This window comes from Ranitomeya variabilis, chromosome 6 (assembly GCF_051348905.1).
Source record: "Ranitomeya variabilis isolate aRanVar5 chromosome 6, aRanVar5.hap1, whole genome shotgun sequence".
Lineage (NCBI taxonomy): Eukaryota > Metazoa > Chordata > Amphibia > Anura > Dendrobatidae > Ranitomeya > Ranitomeya variabilis.
In genome coordinates, this window is record NC_135237.1 from 524,342,396 (window position 1) to 524,365,125 (window position 22,730).

General features: G+C 41.8%; 1 protein-coding gene across 2 annotated transcripts in view; it reads right to left on the reverse strand.

The window, feature by feature from the left end:
* Window positions 1-233: 233 nt before the first annotated feature.
* The window catches only part of TMEM74 (transmembrane protein 74), a 69,502-nt gene continuing 47,005 nt past the window's right edge, over window positions 234-22,730 (reverse strand). Inside the window, exons 2-3 of one of the 2 annotated variants that reach the window (XM_077268137.1) lie at window positions 804-1,275; window positions 234-715 (exon numbers count right to left, since the gene is read on the reverse strand). In XM_077268137.1, coding sequence (XP_077124252.1) covers window positions 663-715; window positions 804-1,218 — 468 coding nt within the window. In that variant the 5' untranslated portion in view covers window positions 1,219-1,275 and the 3' untranslated portion in view covers window positions 234-662. Of the gene's footprint in view, window positions 1,276-22,730 lie in introns of both variants that reach the window. The other variant, XM_077268136.1, reaches the window with a different exon arrangement.

Here is a 22,730-nt window from a genome sequence, read left to right on the forward strand (position 1 = left end):
AAAGGATTTATAGCCTGTAGACATGTATCACTTACAATTTAATAATTAATTGTGGTCCTCTAATGTGTTTGTAAAAAAAGTTCTCTGTCCATGATTTTTGGAGAACCTGTCTAGAAAAAATAAAAAATAAAATTGGCAAGCCTGGTTGTAGGTGTTGGGTTGGATTCACGCTTTGCTTACTTGTTGAGGAATCTTGGTTTATCAGCCCCCTTTATTTAAAGTCATACATGTTTCCTCCATAACTGCTTTATTTAACAGAACTGTAGATGACACAACAATGTTTTTTGTACTTTGAAAGACAATTTGTTTTTTAAATGGATGCTTTGTAGTGTTTCAGATGTAGATTTAGAACATTAAATATTTTACTAGACAATAAAAATAATTTAGGATGAGAATGAGATGAAAACATTAATTAACAATGTCAATCGTTTCTTCTTGCACCAAAGTATTTTCAGCTCCATCAGACTTGGAATGGTTAAAATTAATGGATCCATATAGTTTAGCGGAGTCTTTTGAAGCAAATGCCTTCCTCCTGTACAGTTCTCCTTTCCACATGGATATCATTAATAATATTGATAAGACAACGCCACCGAGCGTTAGAAGGCACAGCCCGGCAATCACACACCTATCCAAATGTGCCCCAATAAGAGCGTTCTTCTTCTCTATTTTTTCCATTTCTCTCGCTGTGATGGAACTTGGATCTGATCTAGTGTCTCTGGGGAATAAGTATGAAATTACAACGAGAAGAATCCCAGTGATGAGGAACGTCACTGCACTGATGAAGCCATAGTCTACTGACTTACCGGAAGCTTCGGACGTGGCTTCATCATCAGACATGATAGATACTTCTTGAATCCTATCTTGTTGGATTTCTCCATCAGAGTTGAGATGTTGATGGCTGTGGCCATTCTGGAACGTTGGATGGGCCACATGTTCTATATTCACGTTCTCGTCGATATAAGTGAAAGACGTTTCCAGCTCTTCGACGCAGCACACCTTCCTTTTTTCTTTGCCATGATCTTCTTGGGATAGTTTTGGACAGGACACTTCATCAGACGTCGCCAATGATATGGACTCATATTGATCTGGTGACAAGGCAGAGGTCACACAGTGGTTTTCATAGCAATAGGCTTTTGGGTCTTTGATATGATAACCCCAGTCCACATTGTTGCACTCATCAAGCCTTTGTGGTTGACCGTTGATGTGCTGGAGCTCCATGCAAGCTTCAGATTTGACTACAGATCATAGAAGTCTTTATCCATGACTCTCAAAGGTCTGCAGATGGTAAAGAAAAAAAAAATTATTATCTAGAGCCACAGAGAAAACGTATTTAACAGACATTTATTTAACCTTCATTAATAGATCTGACTTTTGGTTTACAGACCATTTCGACCATACACAGCACCATTCAAAGAGAAGACAAGAACAATTGAAAGTCTCTATTAAGACAATGTGTGGGCCTTATCTACCAACATACTTGCAAAGTCCATCTTCCCATATGAATGTGGGATCACCATGGGCAATGTACACTTTCGTCCACGTTGGATGTTAGTCAATTTCCACCTATTGAGAAGGAACACCAGGGAAATTCTGAAAACTGAAGTATAAAGTTGGATGTACAACATTTTGAACTTTTTACCTCTCCAATTTACTTAGGACAGACCCCCAACTAAGGAATACATGCCAATTTCCTTGCGTAATAATAGAATATTCCTTGTCAGTGCAAATAAAATGACCATAACATGTTAAAACATTCTGTGATCAGACAGTCCTGAGAATTGGGGTGCAAAAGGAGCAAGCCTACTGCAAATCCAAAATGAAAGTGGGTGTTCCTGGGTGACTTAGTGGCAGTACTGGTAGGTCCCAAGCCCAATTTAACTTTTTAGAATGTTGGTGCCCAAGCAATTGGCTCATACTATTCTCCTAATGGATTTCAGGAGAATCCAGAACAAAACAAAATGGAAGCATTTCTTCTCAGGGAGAATATAGTTCCTTGAACCAGGCAATGATCTTCTACAAATCTTTAGTACAGTCTGGTGAGTACTCTGAATGTTGTGGCATGTGTATAACATGGAGTTCAATGTATAACAGTATGCAGTAACCGCCTACACTTCATCAAGTAGCGGATGCAGTTAGCTAAAATTATATAATTTACTTCTCCCACCAAGGTCAACATCTGCAAGGTGTTTGCATGTTCTCCACGTGTTTTCGTGGGTTTCCTCTTGGTTCTCCAGTTTCCTCTCACACTCCAAAGACATACTGATAGGGAATTTATACTGTCAGCCTCAATGGGGACAGCAATGATGATGTCTGTAAAATACTGTGGAATGTGATGGCGCTTTATAAGCAAGTATAAAAAATAAACTACGTTTTTTTTTAAATAATCTTGTCCACCATAGAAAGTTACGAAACTGCAAATTACTTTATTAGTGGATTTCTCTTCATTCCTGTAAAAAAAAATGACATGCAATTAGCTTCAAAAGCCCTGCTTTTCCTCGGCTTTTTTGCCTTTAACTGCATTAGTATCAGAATATACTCATTAGGGGTACTGATGATGGCAGTTAAAGGGTCTTCTCAACATCCATGTTGCAATAAGAGCTGCAAGGATTCTTTGGTGCCAAGAGCAGCGGGCACATGACTGCAAGTATGTGATTTGCATACTTCCATCCACATTCCGACTAGACTATTTCTGGCCTCGCTCAATACATTTGCATTACATTTGCATTAAGTGAGGTTGCACCCATCTAGTCGGCATGTGACCACATGTATGCAAATCACATACTTGCAGTCTTGTGCCCACCGGAGAATCCTCACAGTGTGCAGTGCGGATGATGGGAGAATTCATAAGTCTGCAATCACATAGAGTGATTACATACTTGTGGCCTAAGGCCACACAACCCTTTAAATAGACATTTAGTTGCAGACCACCCATTTATGGCCTGCATGCTGTCATCCAAATCCACAAAGTTCTCACTTGCTCTGGAAAAATCCACAAAGCTCCTCACACACATGATGTGCATATGTATTCACCCCTTTCGGTATGAAGCCCTAAAATTTCTGTTGCAAACAATTACCTTCATAAGTCACATGTTTAGTGACAGGACGTCCCCCTGTGTGCAATCTAAGTTTCACATGTCTGTCAGTATATGCACTTTACCTTTTCTGAAAGGCCCCAAAGGCTGCAACACCATTAAGCAAGAGGCACCATTAACCAAACAACACCATGAAGACCAAGGAGATCTCCAAAGAACATCATGAAGACCAAGGAGATCTCCAAACAACACCATGAAGACCAAGGAGATCTCCAAAGAACACCATGAAGACCAAGGAGATCTCCAAACAAGTCGGGAACAAAGTTGTTGAGAAGTACAAGTCAGGTTTGGGTTATAAAAAAAAAAAAATATCCCAATCTCTGATGATCCCCCAGAGCACTATTAAATCCATTATCATCAAATGGAAAGAACATGGTACCACAACAAACCTGCCAAGAGAGGCCATCCAACCAAAACTCTCAGCCTGGGCAAGGAGGGCGTTAATCATAGAGTCAGCAGAGAGACCAAAGGTATCTGTACATATGACTACAATAAGCCGTACACTCCTTAGAGGTGACCTTCATGGAAGAGCGGGCAAAAGCTTTTACTTACACACAAAAATTGTAAGGCTCTTTTTAAATGTGCCAAAAGACATGTGGGAGACTCCCCAAATGTATGGCAGAAAGTACTGTGGTCAGATGGAACCAAAATTGAACCTTTTGACCACCAAGGTATGCACAATGTCTGGCACTGAATAAACACAGCTCATCACCCCAAGAACATCATCCCCACAGTGAAACATGGTGGTGGCAGCATCATGATGTGGGCATGTTTTTCTGCAGGGACAGGGAAAATGGTCCAAGTCAAGGTGAAGATGGATGGTGGGTACTACAGAGATATTCTTGAGCAAAACCTGTTTCAGTCTGTCAGTAATATGAGACTGGGATGGAGGTTCACCTTCCAACAACAGAATGACCCAAAGCAAAAGCAACACTCAAGTGGTTTAAGGGGAAACATGTAAAGCCCAGGCCTTAATCCAATTGAGAATCTGTGGTCAAACATGGAGATTGCTGTTCCCCAGAGGAAACCATCTAACTTGAAGGAAATCGAGCAGTTTTGCCTTGAGGAATGGGCAAAAATCCCAGTAGCAAGATTTGGGAAGCTCATAGACACTTATCCAAAGCAACTTGCAGCTGTAGTTGCCCCAAAGGAGGCTACCTTAATGGCTTTAAGGGGAGAATAGTTCATCACGCTGACGTTTTCATTTATTTTGTCCTATTTGTTGTTTGCTTGACAATAAAAAGAAAATGTTCACAGTTGTAGGCATGTTCTTTACATGGACTGATGCAAACCCTCAAAAAATAAAAAAATCTAATTCCAGGTTGTGACGTAGCAAAACATGAAAAATGCCGAGGGGTGAATACTTTTGGAAGAAACTGTAGAGAAGTGAAATACTAGAATTAGGGGCCATCCTGATTGGGTACACCTTATCACAGTGGGATGGCTTTTACACTTTTTTTTAATCAAAATAGTGTATGCTATGTTATTTACATGTACGGTTATCATTTACCGTACTTGTTTTCTTACTGCAGGGTACATGCTCATTGGTTTTATCCTAGGTTTTAACTGTGTACTCTAGCCACTCTGGGCACGCCTTTATGACTGAAAGGCAGCAGCTCCTGGGAGAAATAAAGTTCATTTTCTCCTAGTAGCAGCACTTTCAGTACAATGTCTGAGCAGCATTGTAATGCTATTTACCTGCAGATTAACCTAATATCTGCATGTCATTAGTGTTTGGGGACACGACAGGTTCCCTTTAAAGAGGCTGCAATGCTCACACAAATGCTATCAGCCCTTTTTTCAGCTGATTGGCAGGGATGCTGAGCGTTAAAGGAGTTGTCCTTATCATGAAAGTCTGCAGTCACTCTATGTAGCAGCAGAGAAGCATACGCTGTAAAGATTCTCGGGTGCCAGAGGCGAGACCGAGCGGACATGTCACTGCAAGTATACAATATGCATACTCTTGGTCACATTCTGACTAATGGTGTGCAGCCTTGCTCAATACAAAAGAAGTGAGAGAAGCCGCACACGTCTAGTCGGAATGTGGCTGGGAGTATGCATATTGTATATAGTCTTGCAGTCGGCACCAGAGAATCCTTACAGTCAGTGGCTGCAGACTTTCCTGATAAGCATGGACAACCTCTTTAAACATCCACCAATATCACAGTGATGTCAATATTCTAATGCTGGAAAACTCCAGAACCTTGAAATCCTGAAATTAAAATCCCCTAAATTGCACTTAGATTATTTCTACATGGCAGCGGGAACTGATCTTAATCTGAAATAAGAATATATTAGGTACAGATTAAACTAATATAAAATGCATTAAGAGCAGGGATGTGTGCAGCCACATGACGCCGGCCTTGCTTTCCTCTATCCTTAATAACTTCGGACAATCGTATGCCATCATGTTTCTAAAATAGCCTGTGAGCAGCAAACCCTTGGCCTCCTAATGTTCGTCGGCATTACATCATTCTTCTTGTCCTCGTCGCTCCTTGCATATAGAAATATAATGTAAGACACGAGGCACGTTTTATTCTCTCTTTGCCGGACGCTCAGTGTCGGAGCAGGTGAGTAATGTCTACTTCTATTTTTATCACATCTTAGATGTGAGCCAAGAACATCTATATGAACACTGGGTTATACGTCTTCCTAAGATCCATCTTAGATTTTCTTTTTATGCTTTCTGCTTATATCTATATAAACTGCTGAATTTAGGACAATGCTTCAATTAATTGGTTCATAGTTTTGAAAAGACGGAACAGAAGAAAAATGAAAAAAAAAGTTTAAGCTTGACTTACTTAAATGTAAACTCCACCTTTGCTGCATCTGTATGGTTCCAATGCAACTGAAGTATAAAATTAAGCAATGTTGCAACCAGTCTTACAGAGGTGTCCAGCTTTGGGAATTTTATTTTACTTAACTGCATGTATTTGGGCCTAAAAGTTATTATTGAAATTGGGTTTCATTAAAAATGTACTACCATTTGCTTTCTGTAGCCTCTGGTTGCCTCTGATAGATGCAAATGCAATTGAGTGCGGTGAGGGAACGACGCAGGCAGAAAGAGGGGGAGCGGTGTCAGTGACTGACACTGCTCCCCTATGTACATGCGCCCTGGACATCAGCATGCTGAATGGCTGTGGTCACAGGAGAGCACAAGGAGGCCTCAGGCTTTCAGCAATGCCACTAGCCCCATGAGGGAAGTGGGCCTGCCGACGCCAGCGCCTATTTCAGCTGGATGGGCATCAGAGGACACTGATATGGGTTTACTGTGACAGAGAAGGGCCAGAAGACCGCAATGTCTGATTTCACATACTCTTTTACTTATTAGAAGCACTTCGCCATAATATTAAACTATACAGGTTTCTGCTTGCAGTGCAGGGGTTAATCTGTTCAGTTCAGTTGAGATCTCCTGGAGCTTTACTGCTTTGATGGTCTCAACTGTTCAGTGTTGGCCACTCCCCACTGCTATATATACTTGCCTCTGGCAATCAGGGATTGGCAGTGTTAGTTTCACATTGTTTAGTTCTGGAGTTGCAGGTGTTGGTTCTTCTAGGAGGTGTTTGGAGTCTTGTTCAGAAAACTGTTGCTTGGTGATTTGTCTGTGTGCACATCCTCATCATCTCCTATTTGTTTTTTTCATTCCTTTACTACCTGGTGTTCCACTGTTGTTTGTGAGTGCATATTTGTATGATTGGTATTTTCATATATGCCTGTTTGTCTTCCCCTTTTAGTCTGGTTTGTGCATTCCTATACATTACAACTCCCCGCTTCCCTGGGTGGGGGAGTGGACAGATAAGGGCTGATTTAGGAGCTCTACAAGGCACGTGACCCCAGCATCTTCACCATCAGAAGTAATCCGGCAGCAGATATTTAGGGTACCCCTAGTTCAAGGGATAGGGAAGGAGCCCCTAAACCCCATGATATCCTGCAACAGAGCCATGACAGATGCACATTCAGATTAAACGTATTGTGGGGCACAAACTTGCTGAGTCCCTGCACCGCAATACATACTGCTGACCAATCAGAGTCCAGCAGTTAACGTCAGCATGCCAGTGAGGCAGCGCATAGAAGAGACATCATGCATCGCACATGGCAGGTATGCCGAAGTCAGCTGCCCGCCTCTTTACCTGCTATAGAAGAGGACAACTCACATCATGGAAGAGGAAGAAGGAGAGAGGTTTTTTAAAATGTTTCAGAGAACAACAGCAAAACGGGGAACATTATTACAGGATGAGCGCAGGATCTGGGACATTATCCAAGAAATTAGGTAAGTTCCAGCTTCAGTTAGAATAGTGATTAGGGATGAGTAGACTAGTGGCAGTTCAGGTTCTGGTTCCCAACCCAAACTTTAGTCCAAAGTTTGGTTCGGGTACCAGAACTGTACCTAAATTTGAACCTGAACCCGAACCCAATTGAAAACAATGGGGAGCCTAACTTTGGAGTTGGACAATATTCTCTACTCTCTCTTTCCTCCGGAAATCTAATTATTAAAACCGACTTCCAGGAAAAGTTCAGGTTCGCTCATCCCTAATAGTGAACAAATATCTTAAAATACATATTACATGGAAAAAATCTTGAGCGTGTCTGAAATGTGTTGCAGTAGCATAGCAGCATGTCTGTTATTCTCTAATCCATTTTCCCCAGAATTTTTCATGGAACATGTATGTTAATTGATTTTTTTCAATAAAGGATCACTATTTTAACTGTACCTGAAACCTACCCATTTCCTTGGTTATTCCCTCATCTGGTCAGGACAAACGTTCGTGCTCCTATCACATTGAACTGCATAAGGTAAGCTGGCAATCTCGTTAATTTTGATCACTGGCTGGGACAAATGCCAAAGTGGGGGGTGAATACTTTAGCAAAACACTGTACTCTCTCATTAATTCTCCATGCCAGTCTCATATGGTATAGGATAAGGACTATACTGATAACTGGACAAATCCTCTGAGCAAAACCTGTTGTACTGAAAAGAATGGCTTCTCAAGCAGTCCCATCACATTTACTTTATAACTAGAGAATATGAATAAAAAAAAACACATTTGACTAGCTTTCAGCTGCACACAATGTCCTCTGTATGCCTGTAAGCTCCCATGATTTATACCACTTGTCACCAAAACTTTATGATCCATTTATTCCTAGAGAAAATGATCTTCCAAGGATATAAAAAACTTGTCGCTGTCATCTTTTAATACAAGCGATGGATAAACACAGTCAGAAAAAAAATTCACAAACTAATGTAATCACCGTGGAAGCAGAGATAGGTCTAATCAATGTTTTTATGGATTTAATTAAAGAAAGTGCTCGTTCTCAGCATAAAACATGTAGCTGACAGTTTCTCGCCATGTTAATTAGTGAAAGTACCTATTTCAATTTATCTTGCGGCAGGAATTAAATGTATATAATCACGCTCTGGTCCAATTACAGGAAGAAAAAAATCTTAATGACAGGAAGAAAATTATCAGGATACTAAGTCTAGAAATTATAAGGGATAAAAAACAAAATATATATTTTTTAATTATTTGTCTGTCAGCAAGGCTTCTATAAGCCTCTGTAGCTTTTATAAAAAAAAAGGGGTCAATGTTCTGCTGATCAGCTCCTTTTTTACTTAAAAAATGCAATAAAGAGGATATAACGTAGTGTGACTGATGTCTGATGTATGTCCATAGGTGGAGAATGGGACCAGGTCCGGCTCCAGGTTTTCGTGGGCCCCAGGCGAAAGAGTCTCAGTGGGCCCCTTTAGAACATACCACAACTCATGATGCACAGATACAACAGAGAAATATAACATAGTTAGTAAGGCCGAAAAAAGACATTTGTCCATCCAGTTCAGCCTATATTCCTATATTCCATCATAATAAATCCCCAGATCTATATCCTTCTACAGAACCTAATAATTGTATGATACAATATTGTTCTGCTCCAGGAAGACATCCAGGCCTCTCTTGAACCCCTCGACTGAGTTCGCCATCACCACCTCCTCAGGCAAGCAATTCCAGATTCTCACTGCCCTAACAGTAAAGAATCCTCTTCTATGTTGGTGGAAAAACCTTCTCTCCTCCAGACGCAAAGAATGCCCCCTTGTGCCCGTCACCTTCCTTGGTATAAACAGATCCTCAGCGAGATATTTGTATTGTCCCCTTATATACTTATACATGGTTATTAGATCGCCCCTCAGTCGTCTTTTTTCTAGACTAAATAATCCTAATTTCGCTAATCTATCTGGGTATTGTAGTTCTCCCATCCCCTTTATTAACTTTGTTGCCCTCCTTTGTACTCTCTCTAGTTCCATTATATCCTTCCTGAGCACCGGTGCCCAAAACTGGACACAGTACTCCATGTGCGGTCTAACTAGGGATTTGTACAGAGGCAGTATAATGCTCTCATCATGTGTATCCAGACCTCTTTTAATGCACCCCATGATCCTGTTTGCCTTGGCAGCTGCTGCCTGGCACTGGCTGCTCCAGGTAAGTTTATCATTAACTAGGATCCCCAAGTCCTTCTCCCTGTCAGATTTACCCAGTGGTTTCCCGTTCAGTGTGTAATGGTGATATTGATTCCTTCTTCCCATGTGTATAACCTTACATTTATAGGTATAGTACAATGCCAAAGATTTCACTTACTACTTACATTACATGAGTGATATCAATAGCTCAAAAACCAGAAAGTGTAGTCCTCCATACAGTATTATGGGCACCACATAGTGTTCCATACAGAATAATAAGCCCCATAAATTGATCCATACAGAAAAATGATGGGTAGATTTATAGTTATATACAGTACTTGGAAGTTCTGATCTGCTCATGTTCTCATGAGGAGCATTGGGAGCATGTTCAACAGGTGCTTCAGGTTCTTTGTGAAAATCATTTGTTTGCCAAACAGGTCATTTGGTTTCTGCTGAAGGTTTTCAAATAGATGCCATTAAGATTCAGGCCATTTTTTATTTGGGTGCTACTTGCTAATCTTAAAGCTTTACAGAGGTTCTTGGGTTTTGCTAATTATTATAGTAAGTTCAAGAAAAACTTCTCAGTCAGAGTCAAACCACTTACTGATATGACTTTACCTCTTGATCTTTTGAGGCTGTTGATGCTTTTGCTTCTCTCAAGTTAACCTTTCCCGCTAAGCTAAGCTCCGGTCCTCAGTCAACCAGATTTTTATTTGCCTTTTCTGGTTGAGGTAGACGTCTCTTCTCTATGGATGGGTGCTGTTCGTTCACAGAAGAAGGATGGTTACTTTCATCTTTATGCTCTTTTCTTGCAGAAATTCTCACAGGTAGAGTCCAGCTATGATATAGGTGTTCGAGAGCTCTTGGTGGTTGAGAGCTTTCGACGAATGGAGACATTGGTTGAAAGGAGGTAAGGCATAGAGTAACAGTCTTTTCTGATCACAAAAATGTACTGCATGTTGATACTCCCAAGTGCCTGAATACTAAACAAGCCTGGTGGGCTCTTTATTCGTTTGTTTTGATTTCTCTGTGACATTATCTCCCTGGTACTAGGAAGTTAAGGTGGATGCATTATCACATAGTTTCGTTCCAGAGTTCAGGTACAAAAATCCAGTCAAAATACTTAATGAAGGGGTGGTGTTGGGTGGTCTGGATACAATCTCAGACAGTGCATTATGGTAGCTTCAAGATGTGGCACCAGAGGGCTTGCCACCCAGGAAGTTTTTTGTACCCTCTTTGTTTCACACTGATCTCCTTAATGAGATATATGACTAGGTGGTGGCTGGACATCCTGGTTCTTCTGCCACATGGAGAGATGTGTTCAGGTCCTTATGGTGGCAGAATGTTTGAAAAGATGTGGGAGAGTATGTCCATAAGTGCAGAATTTCTGCCAGGTCTAAATCTTCTCACCAGGCCCCAGCAAGGTTTCTCTTACCTAACGAGCTTCTGTCTTGTTTTTTAACCCAATTTTCAATTAAATTTGTCATGGATTTACCTAATTCTGGTGGTAATACTGTGGTGTCGGTGGTGGTTGACCGTTTAGTAAGATGGTTCACTTGATTCCTTTACCAAAATTGCCTACAGCTAAAGGTTTAGCTACTTTGTTTATCTCCTACTGTATGTCGTTAGACTACATGGTTTTCCTAAATAATAAATAATAATAAATTCCTATTCATTCCAATAGAGCAAGTTGCGGCTTGCTTTTGCTGTAGCTTTTGCTTTAAGTTGGGAATTAAGCTATCATTCTACTCAGGTTATCATCCTGAGACTAATGGTCAGACGGAGAGAAATAACTAAGAATTAGAACAATATTCAAGATGTTTTGTCGCATCTAATCAAGATGATTGTATGTATTTTCTTCCCCAGGCTGAGTTTGCACTGAATAGCTGCACCTACACTGCTACAGGCACCTCGCCTTTTTTGTTGTTGTGGGGTTTCCATCTGGTTTTCAGAGATTTTTCTTGTTTGCAGTCAGCGGTTCCAGAGGATGAAAGATACTCTTCTCGTTTGGTTAAGGCTTGGAGGCAGCTTAAGAGGTGTTTCGATAACTTGCGATCAGACCAAGAGAACCGCCAACTGTAGAAGTAGGAGGGCTCCTGACTTTGAGATGGGAGATTTTGTCTGGTCATCTTCTAAAAATCTCCATGTTAAAGTTCCATTCAAAAGATTTGCTCCTAAAATTATTGGAAGATATAAGATAATCAAGATCATTAATCTGGTGACGTTTAAGCTCCAACTCCTGGTTACATGAAGGATTAATAAATCCTTCTATGTCTCGTTACTTAAAAAGATTGAAAGGACGCCGGGTCCTCAAAGCAGCATTGAGGTAGACTTGGAGGAGGAAAAGGAATATGAGGTGGAACGAGTTTTGAAAATAAAAAATCAGACGGCGACTTCAGTTTCTGGTTAAATGGAAGAGTTTTGGTCCGGAGGATTACTCCTGCATGGATGCTAAAGATCTACATGCGGATCGCCTAGTGAGGGAGTGCTATCTGTGGCATCAGCAATGAGGATCTCGATGGGTTCAGTGGCTCCTCCTTGAAGGAGGGTACTGTCATGCTTCTGGATTCGAACTTTTGATTTTGTGTTCTGTGGTTTTTCTGCTAAACCATAGCAGATAAACCTTTTCTTTGGTTGTATTACTTCTGTTAGTATTAATATCTTTATGTTTCTGTCAGTTTTGGGTGTGAAGATGTGAGATTGTGGGTTATAGTAATCATGTAGGTAGATGAACGATACAATTAGTTTCATTTCTTACGTACACGGTCTTACAGCAACTCTAGGTAGACGGCCACAATGAGAGGCCCACGGTCCATAAGATCCTAACTAGGGACCGGTAGTTCCACTGCACCTGTACCAGGTGAAACCCACAGTCTCCCAGCTTTTGGTTGGCCCACAGCTTTTGTATCTCCCGCCATTATCGTCTGTAGTCATAGTATATGCTCCTCCTGATGATGGGTTTGACTGTATCCATGTTTATCCAGCTCTAGCCACCAACAACCCTCCCATTCCCTTGTCAGTGTCCTAAATACCCCAAGCCACCCCCCAGAATTAAGCTCTGCCCTTGGGAAACCCCCCAAAGCTAACTGTGCTTTGGTGGAGGTATTTTCCTGAGGCCGAGCTTCATTCCCTGGGACTGCATGTGAGGCGTACCGTGGTGACGTCTCCAATGTGTCTACTATCCCCATCCACATTACTGGACTAGTGGCTGGGAGAACAGTGGTTTATTTGAAGCCCTTAAAGGTACCGTCACACTAAACGATATCGCTAGCGATCCGTGACGTTGCAGCGTCCTGGCTAGCGATATCGTTGTGTTTGACACGCAGCAGCGATCAGGATCCTGCTGTGATATCGCTGGTCGTTGATTAAAGTTCAGAACTTTATTTGGTCGTCAGATCGCCGTGTATCGTTGTGTTTGACAGCAAAAGCAACGATACCAGCAATGTTTTACAATGGTAACCAGGGTAAATATCGGGTTACTAAGCGCAGGGCCGCGCTTAGTAACCCGATGTTTACCCTGGTTACCAGTGTAAAATGTAAAAAAACAAACAGTACATACTCACCTTCGCGTCCCCCGCCGTCTGCTTCCTTCCTGCACTGACTGACTGCCGGCCGGAAAGTGAAAGCACAGCACAGCGGTGACGTCACCGCTCTGCTGTTAGGGCCGGAGCTCAGTCAGTGCAGGAAGCGCACGCCGGGGGACGCGAAGGTGAGTATGTACTGTTTGTTTTTTTACATTTTACGCTGGTAACCAGGGTAAACATCGGGTTACTAAGCGCGGCCCTGCGCTTAGCAACCCGATGTTTACCCTGGTTACCCAGGGACTTCGGCATCGTTGGTCGCTGGAGAGCGGTCTGTGTGACAGCTCTCCAGCGACCAAACAGCGACGCTGCAGCGATCAGCATCGTTGTCTGTATTGCTGCAGCGTCGCTTAGTGTGACGGTACCTTAAGACCTTGATTACCAATCTTGTGTCTGGCATTATGTATACATAAGATCCAGCCCGAACGCCTTCATCTGCTTATTGTCACTGAATGGAAACATCAATTCCTGAGGCTGAACACTGTCTAGGAAAGATTCTTGCACCTTAAACTGACAAACAAGCAAACCTCTAATAAAACACAACAATAAGATTGATATAATTGGTGCTCCGTGCTGGAAAAGTCTGCATCCCTTAGAGCAGTAGACTCTGGTCTACGTCCATTGGGCCTAAAGTCTTTAGTCCATGGTCAGGTCCTCATATTGGGTAACAATTGTTTTTTATTTACTCTGTTTGTCTGTCCTATCACCTTTCAGGTGCAACTTTAAATACCTTCCTCTACTGGTGTTTCCTCCTGATAGACTGGCTTTTCTGTGATAGACTTTGTTAGAGTCATTCACTTTGCTATAGTTTGTGTTGGTTGCAGACGTTTTGTGTGTGATTCCTGTATTCCTTAGAGAACTGCTACTCTAGCGACCCTAGGAGCTGCTAAGGGTAAGCCGTCATGTGGGGTCACTATGATCTTATCATAAGGTGCCAACCTCTGCGGTCAGGCAGGAGAAGACCAGGGTCAGAGAAGGGTTTTTGCCTAGTCTGAACAGGGAACAGGATATGTTACCCATATGAGCGTGTTTTGGCAGTCATAACAGTATTAATGGGACGACACCTTTAAGATTAGAACTTTTTTTTTTCAACAATGAACTGTCTGATATAAAAATGAAACTCAATCTGTTATTCACATTTTGCCAAAATAAGAAAAAAAAATTATTGGCACCATAACAAAAGAACAAATCATTTTCTTGCATAAAATTTACCCTGAAATTACACATATTCACATCCACGTACAATCTGGAATTATCTGCTTATTCTTATGCAGTTATAAAGTAACAAATAGTGCTTTTATTTGAAGCATGGTTCATTTGCAAAATTTACTTTCACATACCGGCTTTAAATTTGTTTATTTAACTTAATTTATGCAAATATAATTAACTGGATAAACATAAGCCGTCACAGGTTGCTAGGCCAATGGCTGCATTATTTATTCATGATACCGAATTTAGAGCCTGAAAACAATATCCCTGCAAGAGTGAGCTAACTAAGTCACAGATTTCAGGATATGGCTCTTGGCAGACAGATGTGCCAAAATGTATTTTTGGCTGAGAGATACATGATTAACAAGAAAAATAAATAAATTACAACCAGTGGTTAAATATATAGCTTTGTAATGTATTATTCTGCTTATTAAATTGCTGTTTTTATTATTTTATAAAAAATGATTATGTTAATGCTGAATAAAAGATATAAATAATACTTAGAATTGGACAAAAGCCAGGCCCACAAAGTACTATTCTCTGATAGTGTGCCAATTGTGCCAACTTCCTTAAGCCAAAGAATAATTGGAGTTGGTGGATTTATTTAATTTTTGAATAGGGGGTGGTGAGGATGGAAGAATTTTATGCCAAGTTCTAAACTGTTCCTGCTTTTAGAAGACAAGGGATGCATTTGTCTTGAAAAAAAATTATAATGTATTATATTATATATGTATTATATATTACAATTTTAAGACATATAAAACTCTAGATTTTATATAAAAGTATACAAGAAATGCAATTTATTATGTGAAATAACATACAATAATAAAGAACATAATTATATTGCATAAAAGAACAAGAATGCTAATAATCATGCATAAAATTATATCAATAATAAACAAAAACAATCAATATTAATGTATTAACCCTTTAGAATTGCAGCAAGCTTTAACCTTTATTACTTTTTTTTTCTTCACTTTTTTATTGTCACATTCAAGGAGGCATCAGTTATTTTTTTTGTTCTTTGTTTTGCAGATGTAGTTGAATGGGGGCTTGTTTTTATCGGGATGAGTAGTATTTGTCAGTGGCATCATTATAGGGTGCATATAACTTATTGAGAAGTTTTTATTAACTATTCAACAGAAGTAATATAAATAAAACAGCAATTATACCCATGATTTATTGCATTTTAAATTCTGTTGTTTGTCATGCTGTAAAAACAGAGTACTAAAAAGTTTATCCAGACCTATTTTTTTTCTTTGAATAGGAGCCTAAAAACTAACAGGCAGGTTGTTGCTAACTACCTGCCTGTTGTGCCCAGCACCGAGCAGTCACAGACCACTCGTGCCAGCGATTTAGCAGCATCCGCTACCGTCACCTTCTCCCCTTCATGGTATTAGAATTCACCCTGCCCCATCCTTACCTCCCGCAATACCAACTATTGAGGGAGAGTCAGGAGGCCCCCATGCACACTAGATGGCCTGATAACTTTAATTTATGCATATGGGAGCCTTAAATGGGTTGTCCACCTTTGGGGACATTTTATTTAAATACATGTTGTGTAACCAGTCACTACTCCCAGTCAAGCAGTGAGGCTTGGGTACTAAAGAGGTCCAGAGTCAGACACCAAGAGGGATTGTTATATACAAAAGGGAAGGCAAAGGAGTAGTGAGGTCACAGTCTGAGGTCAGAATTCAGGGACAAATGGGCTAGGCAAACTGATGGTCAAAAGCAAAGTCCAAAGTGAGGTAACAAAGATCAAATACAGGAACTCAGATCACAGAGCAAGCCCACACCATTTGAGCAAAGCTATAACTGACACTAATTGGAGGCAGAGAGCCAGCTAATTAGCCAGGTAATCACTCGAATAGCAGACACATGGACGAAGCCCTGGCACTCCCCTAATTAGATGGCTGAACTGTCACTGTCATGACTTTATTGTTGGGTGTCCTAGGACCAGGAGCTCCTTCCCTGTCCCTAGCTCTCCCTGTTCACCCAGAGGGTGATAACACCGGCGTCTCATACTTTGCCTTAGTTCCTGAATCCACCCTCAGTCCGTACCCTTCACCCACGAAGGGAAGAGGGGAGTAGTAGCGTACCGTAAAACACACCAACCAGACTAACAAGGTAATTTGAACAGGGGTAATGAAAAACACCAAACATACAAGTATACATACACAAATAACAGAGGAATGCAACTGGAGTGGAGGATGGGGTTAAACCAAAGTAGGAGAAGAAAGGGAATAATCACACACGCAAAGCCTAGCAACAGTCACAGATAAATCCACCAACACCTCCAAAAACAACCAACAACCTCCAGCCATGCAGCATAAGCTATCTCTAATGAGGGCTAGCCAGGACCCAGATTATATAGGAGATGGGAGTGGCTAACAGTGCACAGCTGAGAGCCTTAACACAGGAAAGCTTCTAGGAGCTCTCAACAGAACAGATTAACCCCTGCACTGCTAAAATAATTTTTCATCATCTAATATGAAGGTGAAGTGCTTCTAGTAAGTGCAGGAGTAGGAGAAATCAGATGGCTAAATCATTCTTGTAATTGGGTTTCATTAAAAATTGTGCACCATTTGCTTTGGTTGGTCAAGATTAAGAGCTTGTATAACTAGAAACGCGTCGACGCTTATCACTAAGGTACTTTAAACTTGAAATAATTATTCCCCTTTTTTAAATATCTAGAATAAATATGATGTGTTAGAATTTTTCTGCTCTTGCTGGGTTTTCCTCCTTTTTTCATGGCTCCACTGAACGGGTACTGAACACAAGGAGGACAGTAAGCAAGCACTGAGCGACTTACATATAGTGGATTGGCGCTCACTTAACAGTCTGATATCGGTTCGTGTAAATGCACTCTAATATTCCAATATTTTAGCATTTAGGGCCACACTTTTTATTTTGCCCACGGCCACATTGTGTCTAAAACTGGCCCTGACCACGTTAAACTTAGTTGCTGATTCCTGGTTATATATCATTTGACCATGAGATTATGCTCTATAGCATCATTATTCTGTGAACCAGTGCTATTCCGAGGAGTCGGACCCCCGCAATCATATCCCAACTATAAAACCTCATTATTTATGAGAAACTAAGATGGCTGGGAACATGGACCAAAAGATCAAAGCACAGGTGAAGTCATTGTGAAATGCTGTGACTTGACCCTAACATAATAAATCTGCAAAGAGAAGACCACCAGGATGTGGGGGTCTGCCGGAAAGTGAAGGGCAATGTTTCTGCAGCGCTGGGAATATGTTATTTATTCATCAGGAAGCAAAGACGCAGCATTAAGTCATATCTGAGAGAACAAGAGACAAATACATCAAGATGATCAATACCAAGGGCAGGAAAGAGGTGGGGGATGGGTGAAGGCAAGGTTAAAGATCAAAATGAAGGTCTCTAGCACTTAGAGCATATAAAATGATCATCCAAGAGGCATTATCTTATTAAAATAGCGCAGGAATCTCATACGAGTGAAGATATTAATAAATTATTTTATCTGTGACACCATCAGGATTTTTAGATCTAATGAGATTTTTATTTTAAGCTCTTCTTGTCTACCAAAAAGATCAACAAAATCGGATAGCATAATGATGGTATAAATGTGGCTCTGTATCAGAAGATTTTTTTTGCAAAATACATCTGTAGTTTTTTTTAAATTTCAATTTTGATGTGATCCGAGGTCATAAATCAGGAAAAAAAACTGAAAATAACCTGCAAACTCTTCCAATGGGCAATCACTGCGAGTTCTCTGACTATATTCCGACAATGACCGGCTACATTCCTTTTCACTCTTTTGTGCCTCTTCCTGGGGCTTACGTCCGAACCCCATGCAACACTGAGATATAGCAGACAGCATCTGGATGTCCGCCTCCAGTAGGTGTACACTCCCGAAAACGATGCATGTCAGAGCGCACATTCACTCTGCCGGTACCATTACAGTCTATGGCCCTGTCGGCACATACGTCCAAATCCCGTTATGCGGGGGGTTCAGATGTAAGCCCTGACGTGGTCAGTGAATAGGTGCCTGAAAGAAATGTGAATTCACCCCTACACAGGCTGCCGAAGAATGATGCGGACAATACGATTGCTAATAAATCGCTCTGTCCCCAGTACCATGTTATCGACAGCACATGTCCATTTACATAAAGAAGTGTTTTGCTCATTCGTTGGGCCACTGCCGACATGTTTACACCTATGAATGCCAGTCTGCATGGACAGTATTTTTATGTGTGGATGCTGCACACACTGTATGTTACACACACACATATTGCATGTCACACTGCATGTTAGAAGTGATGTTCGATGGGCCCCAGTGAAAAATCAGAACAGTTGTATGGGCCCATGTAGCGTTCTAGATCCCATAAAGACGTGTTCTCCACCACATGTATTAATGTCCCCCATCCTGGGCCCATTTATAACATAATATCCCTCATCATGGGCCCCTTCTTGGTATAATGTACCCCATCCTGGGCCCCTTCCTGTTATATTGTCCCCCGTTCTGCCGCTCTTCACCAACACAGTTAAAAAAGTAAAATCAACTCTTCATACCTTCCTCCACTCCCGTGACTCTTCTACAGCTGTCGCAGAGGCTGGCAGCTGACTTTGCTGTGTCAGGCATGGGTGGCACATGACATCACTGCCACCCGGTGCCTCTGATGGGTATGCACACATCAGCTGCTGGCCAATGATTGGCAGGTGGCGTCTATTGCAGTGCATTGAGCCGGTGGATCTCTGCACCGCAATATATCTCAGCTGAATTTGCATCCTCGGGCGCATATCGAGCTGGAATAGATGCTGATGACGGTGAGCCCCACTCCCGCATGGGCATAATTAAGGTTGCACGCTTTGCGACCAAGATCGTTACGCCCCTTCATGTTACACACATACACACACACACACACTACATGTTAAGTGGCCTGATCTTGGAAAAAGTAAACCTCCAGAAGAAGGTGTGATCTGCATCAGTGAGACAATGCAATGGGTGCCCAGATAATTGCTCGTAACTAGTGTTGAGCGATACCGTCCGATACTTGAAAGTATCGGTATCGGAAAGTATCGGCCGATACCGGCAAAGTATCGGATCTAATCCGATACCGATACCCGATACCAATACAAGTCAATGGGACTCAAGTATCGGACGGTATTCCTGATGGTTCCCAGGGTCTGAAGGAGAGGAAACTCTCCTTCAGGCCCTGGGATCCATATTAATGTGTAAAATAAAGAATTAAAATAAAAAATATTGCTATACTCACCTCTCCGACGCAGCCTGGACCTCACCGAGGGAACCGGCAGCGTTGTTTGCTTAAAATGCGCGCGTTTCCTGCTTCCCGCGACGTCACGGCTTCTGATTGGTCGCGTGCCGCCCATGTGGCCGCGACGCGACCAATCACAGCAAGCCGTGATGTAATTTTAAGGTCCTGGATGCCTAATTCTAGGCATTCAGGATTTTAAAATTACGTTCCGGCTTGTGATTGGTCGCGTCACGGTCACATGGGCGACGCGACCAATCACAAGCCGTGACGTCACGGGAGGCAGGACACGCGCGCATTTTTAAAATAACGTCACGGCTTGTGATTGGTTGCGTGCCGCCCATGTGGCCGCGACGCGACCAATCACAGCAAGCCGTGACGTAATTTCAGGTCCTGGATGCAGAAATAGGCACCTGCAAGCTCGGTGCCTCGTAGTAGTGCCATCTCCAAGCTGCAGACCTTTAATTAGTGTAATCTCTAATCTCAGTGCCTCCCAGCAATAACTCCAAGCTCAGTGCCTCCTACTAGTGTGATCTTTAAGTTCTGTGCCTCCTACTAGTGTCATCACTGAGCTCTAGGCTTCCTAATTGTGTCATCTCCAAGATCCTTGCCTCCTATGTGTCTCATCTCCAAGCTCTATTTATCCTTTAAGTGTCATATACAAATTTCATGCCTCCATCTTGTGTCATCACCAAGGTCTGCTCCTCTAAGGAGCATCATCTCTAAGCTCCATGCCTCCTAGTACTGTCATCTCCAAGCTCCGTGTATCCAAGAAGTGTCATTTCCAAAGTCCATGCCTCTTACTTGTTTCATCACCAAGCTCTTCTCCTCTAGGTAGCATCATATCTAAACTCTATGCCACCTAGCAGTCTTATCTCCAAGCTCCATGCCTCCTAGTAGTGTCATCTCCAAGCTCCATGCCTCCTAGTAGTGTCATCTCCAAACTCCATGCCTCTTGATCTTTATTTATTGAACTCTAGTGCCACCTATCGGAAGTAGCAATCCTACAAGTCCTCTTCCTCTCTAAGGAGACAATTTACATATTTAATTTCCCTAGAGGAGCATGCAAGGCATTTAAGTCCCCTCATACTGGCATGCCAGACCTGGCATGTCACTCTCCACAGGGAGAAATCTTACCCCTTAGATCAGTGTTCCCCAACTCCGGTCCTCAAGAGCCACCAACAGGTCATGTTTTCAGGATTTCCTTAGTATTGCACAGGTGATGGAATTATTGCATGTGCAGGTGATGCAATTATCTCCTGTGCAATACTAAGGAAATACTGAAAACATGACCTGCTGGTGGCTCTTGAGGACCGGAGTTTGGGAACAGTGCCTTAGATCTTAAATACTAAGTTTACAGACAGTTCCTATGATCATGAAACTGCCAAGCTCAGTCCTTCATTTGCGATGTGTGGCCATTACATTTGCGTCCTCAAACTTATTACCTTACTGTGTGTGCTCCACTATACCATCCTTAAGCTAGAGCCACACAAGTTCTGATCCACTTATAAACTCCCCTCCATTCTGCTGATCTGTGTGAATCTGGACTATCTGAACTTGCCAGATCAACTATTACATAGCGTATGCCAGCAGTTTTTGCCCTGCAGAATGTCTCCCACCTTTACTACCTAGATTTATTTATTTACAGGCTTGATGTCTGGCAAAAAAATAATTAAAGATTGAAGATTTGAAATGAGGTATTCCAGTTTTACAAAATCCGTATCTCCAGACACAGTATGTTACTGTATACTCTTGTACGTTACTCACGCTGCCCGGGTCCAGCCAAATCTCCGCAGCTGCTCCCAATGTTTGCTATTTTCTGCAGCACTAGCTTCACACCGACAGCGCTGCAGCCAATCGGTGAGCTTAGGGAGTCATGGTGAACCCATGGAGGGTGAGAAAAGCAGTTTAATTTTTTAAAACAATCTGCACCCGAGGACAAGGGTTTTACAAAACCAGAAAACCCCTTTAAATCTCTAGGTTTTTTGTTTCTAATTTAGGAGTAATGTATGTTACGTTATTCTTGGATATGTAGAAACATATCCAACACAAATCTGCTAAATCTGTATATGGAATAAAATAAGAAATCAACATCTGACCTCTGTCTGCCGCTCTCTTATTTGCTTTTCATAGCTCCTGATGTTTCTTTTACAGTGTAATTATCTTGTATAATGAGAGAGTCTGGCAGCCGGTAACGTAGTTGTGTTGTGTAAGGTCACGGCAGGATGCTGCACACTGATGCCGCCATATGCAGACTGTAATGTGGTGTGTATATAATCAATGAAACGTCTGAGTGTTTTTTATATTAAATCTTTACAAATATAACATTTCTATGGTATAAAAACATGGACTCTAATGCCCCTTGTACTTTGTTTTTACCTATATTTGACGACTAAAAAGAACCAATCAGCACGGAGCCTGATATATTAGACTTTCTGAGAACTGGGTCTGTCATATCATATCCATTGATAATTCCATGGGTAATGCCCACAAGGGCCATATGTTATACTTATAACTGATGAATGGGATGAATGAGTCATGTGGTGCAGCTCATCGTAGTGCAACACGTAAGAGCAAAGAAAACTATAAAACTCTCACCTTATTGGGTTACGGAGCCCATAAACACTTATTGGAAAATGAATGATGAATGGCTCCCGGACCTCTCCTGTCTGAACTAAACCTACTTGGTTTGGTGGCAAATGGCAAGGTAGGAAAGGCAAAGTGGTATCTCTGGGTCAGCAATTTGTCCAATAAAAAGGATCTCCAAAGTTTGTAGCGGGTGCAAGTATATTTATTAAAGGTGGAAGGACATATTTGCAAGAATGCAAAGCAGAAGGCTCTGCAGAGCTCCACCTGGGTGAGGCAACACAGGCAAGCAGAGCCAAACAGCCAAGGGAGCTGAAAGGCCTGGCACCCAAAGCGTACACAGCGGTGCAGTCGCCCACGGTAACTGGTCTCGGAGGTGGACTGGCGTGTTTATTGGCTGCAATCTGGAGGATACGTTTCCCGGCTGCAATCCGAAGGATATTATATGCTGTGTATTGCTGTAAGTTAAGCATTAAAGAGACTTTTGTTTTGAACTTTGCTGGGTCACTGCCTCATCAATGCACAGTGAGGATACTGCTGCACTATAACGCTG